This window comes from Perkinsus marinus (assembly GCF_000006405.1).
Source record: "Perkinsus marinus ATCC 50983 genomic scaffold scf_1104296958540, whole genome shotgun sequence".
NCBI lineage: Eukaryota > Perkinsozoa > Perkinsida > Perkinsidae > Perkinsus > Perkinsus marinus.
Genome location: NW_003206744.1, coordinates 1 through 1,000, shown reverse-complemented (window position 1 = coordinate 1,000; position 1,000 = coordinate 1). Strand labels below are relative to the sequence as shown.

General features: G+C 47.1%; 1 protein-coding gene across 1 annotated transcript; it reads left to right on the top strand.

Moving 5' to 3' along the window:
* Positions 1-342: 342 nt before the first annotated feature.
* Positions 343-879, top strand: Pmar_PMAR024257 (hypothetical protein; the record flags this gene model as incomplete). Its single annotated transcript, XM_002774262.1, has 2 exons — positions 343-420; positions 794-879. Coding segments are annotated over 2 exons (164 nt in total), but the record flags the coding sequence as incomplete, so codon positions are not given.
* Positions 880-1,000: the final 121 nt, after the last annotated feature.

The following is a 1,000-nucleotide window of genomic DNA, read 5'->3' as shown; positions in this document are numbered from 1 at the left end:
CAAGAAATTGCACTACGGGAATCACTTATAATAGTAGCTCTTTAAACCCATATAAAATAATGTGTTTGATACCTCGGATGATAACCTCCAGCTCTCGCACATTTATATGTGTAGATGGTTTACCGGAGTTAGTAACATCACTAGTAGGAGCAAGCCACGAACCATCAGCGATGACCGAATCTGCTTGATCGGTGAGAACGACTGCCTCCGCCAGTTCGCTTGCATCTACCCAACATTTGATCTTCTCTTCACGATCAGGTAAGAGCCACCGACCGGAAGCAGGATCACCATGTTGCCGAATAGCACGACATAAATTCTTGATGTCGTCTCGTACATCTTCAGATATAGGTCGTGACCAAGCTGATCGATCCTTACCACATGAGTGGTTCAGGAGACGACGACCAAAAGCAACACAGACACGTAAGTACCCAGCACTAGGTACATGTGCGACAAATTCGCCAAGCCATGAAGCAACCTCTCGTGCGGGTAATGTCGGTGACTCACTAACACGGGACTCAATAGATTCAACAAGAGCTTCTAGTGGACGACGCCGCTTCCAACGTAGAACACCATTACTATCTAGGTAAATTGCCAACCCCAAAAGTTCAGATCCTATCAAATCCACAGGCTCTTTTGTTCGTAAGCCGTTCTGAGATAGGACGTCTCGTACAGCAGTCACCACCTTCTTGAAATCTTCAACCGACTGAGTATTTAAGCGAGTCACCAAAATATCATCGAAGTATCGGAGAGTAGAAGGGTAGTTTTGGAGAATAAAATCTAATACATTTTTCAGTAATCGCGGAGCACAAGACGCTCCGAACCCTAAGCGGACAAGCCTATAACAACGGCCCTTATACTTCAAGCACTGGTACCAACTGAGGTCATCACGGATCCTCAATGACGGGTATGCTCGCCGAACGTCGAGTACTTGGGCTTGGGGATAATGGTGCCAGCGTCGTAGCTCTCGCCCACAGTCGGAGCGAGAGGATCGCTAGCTTGA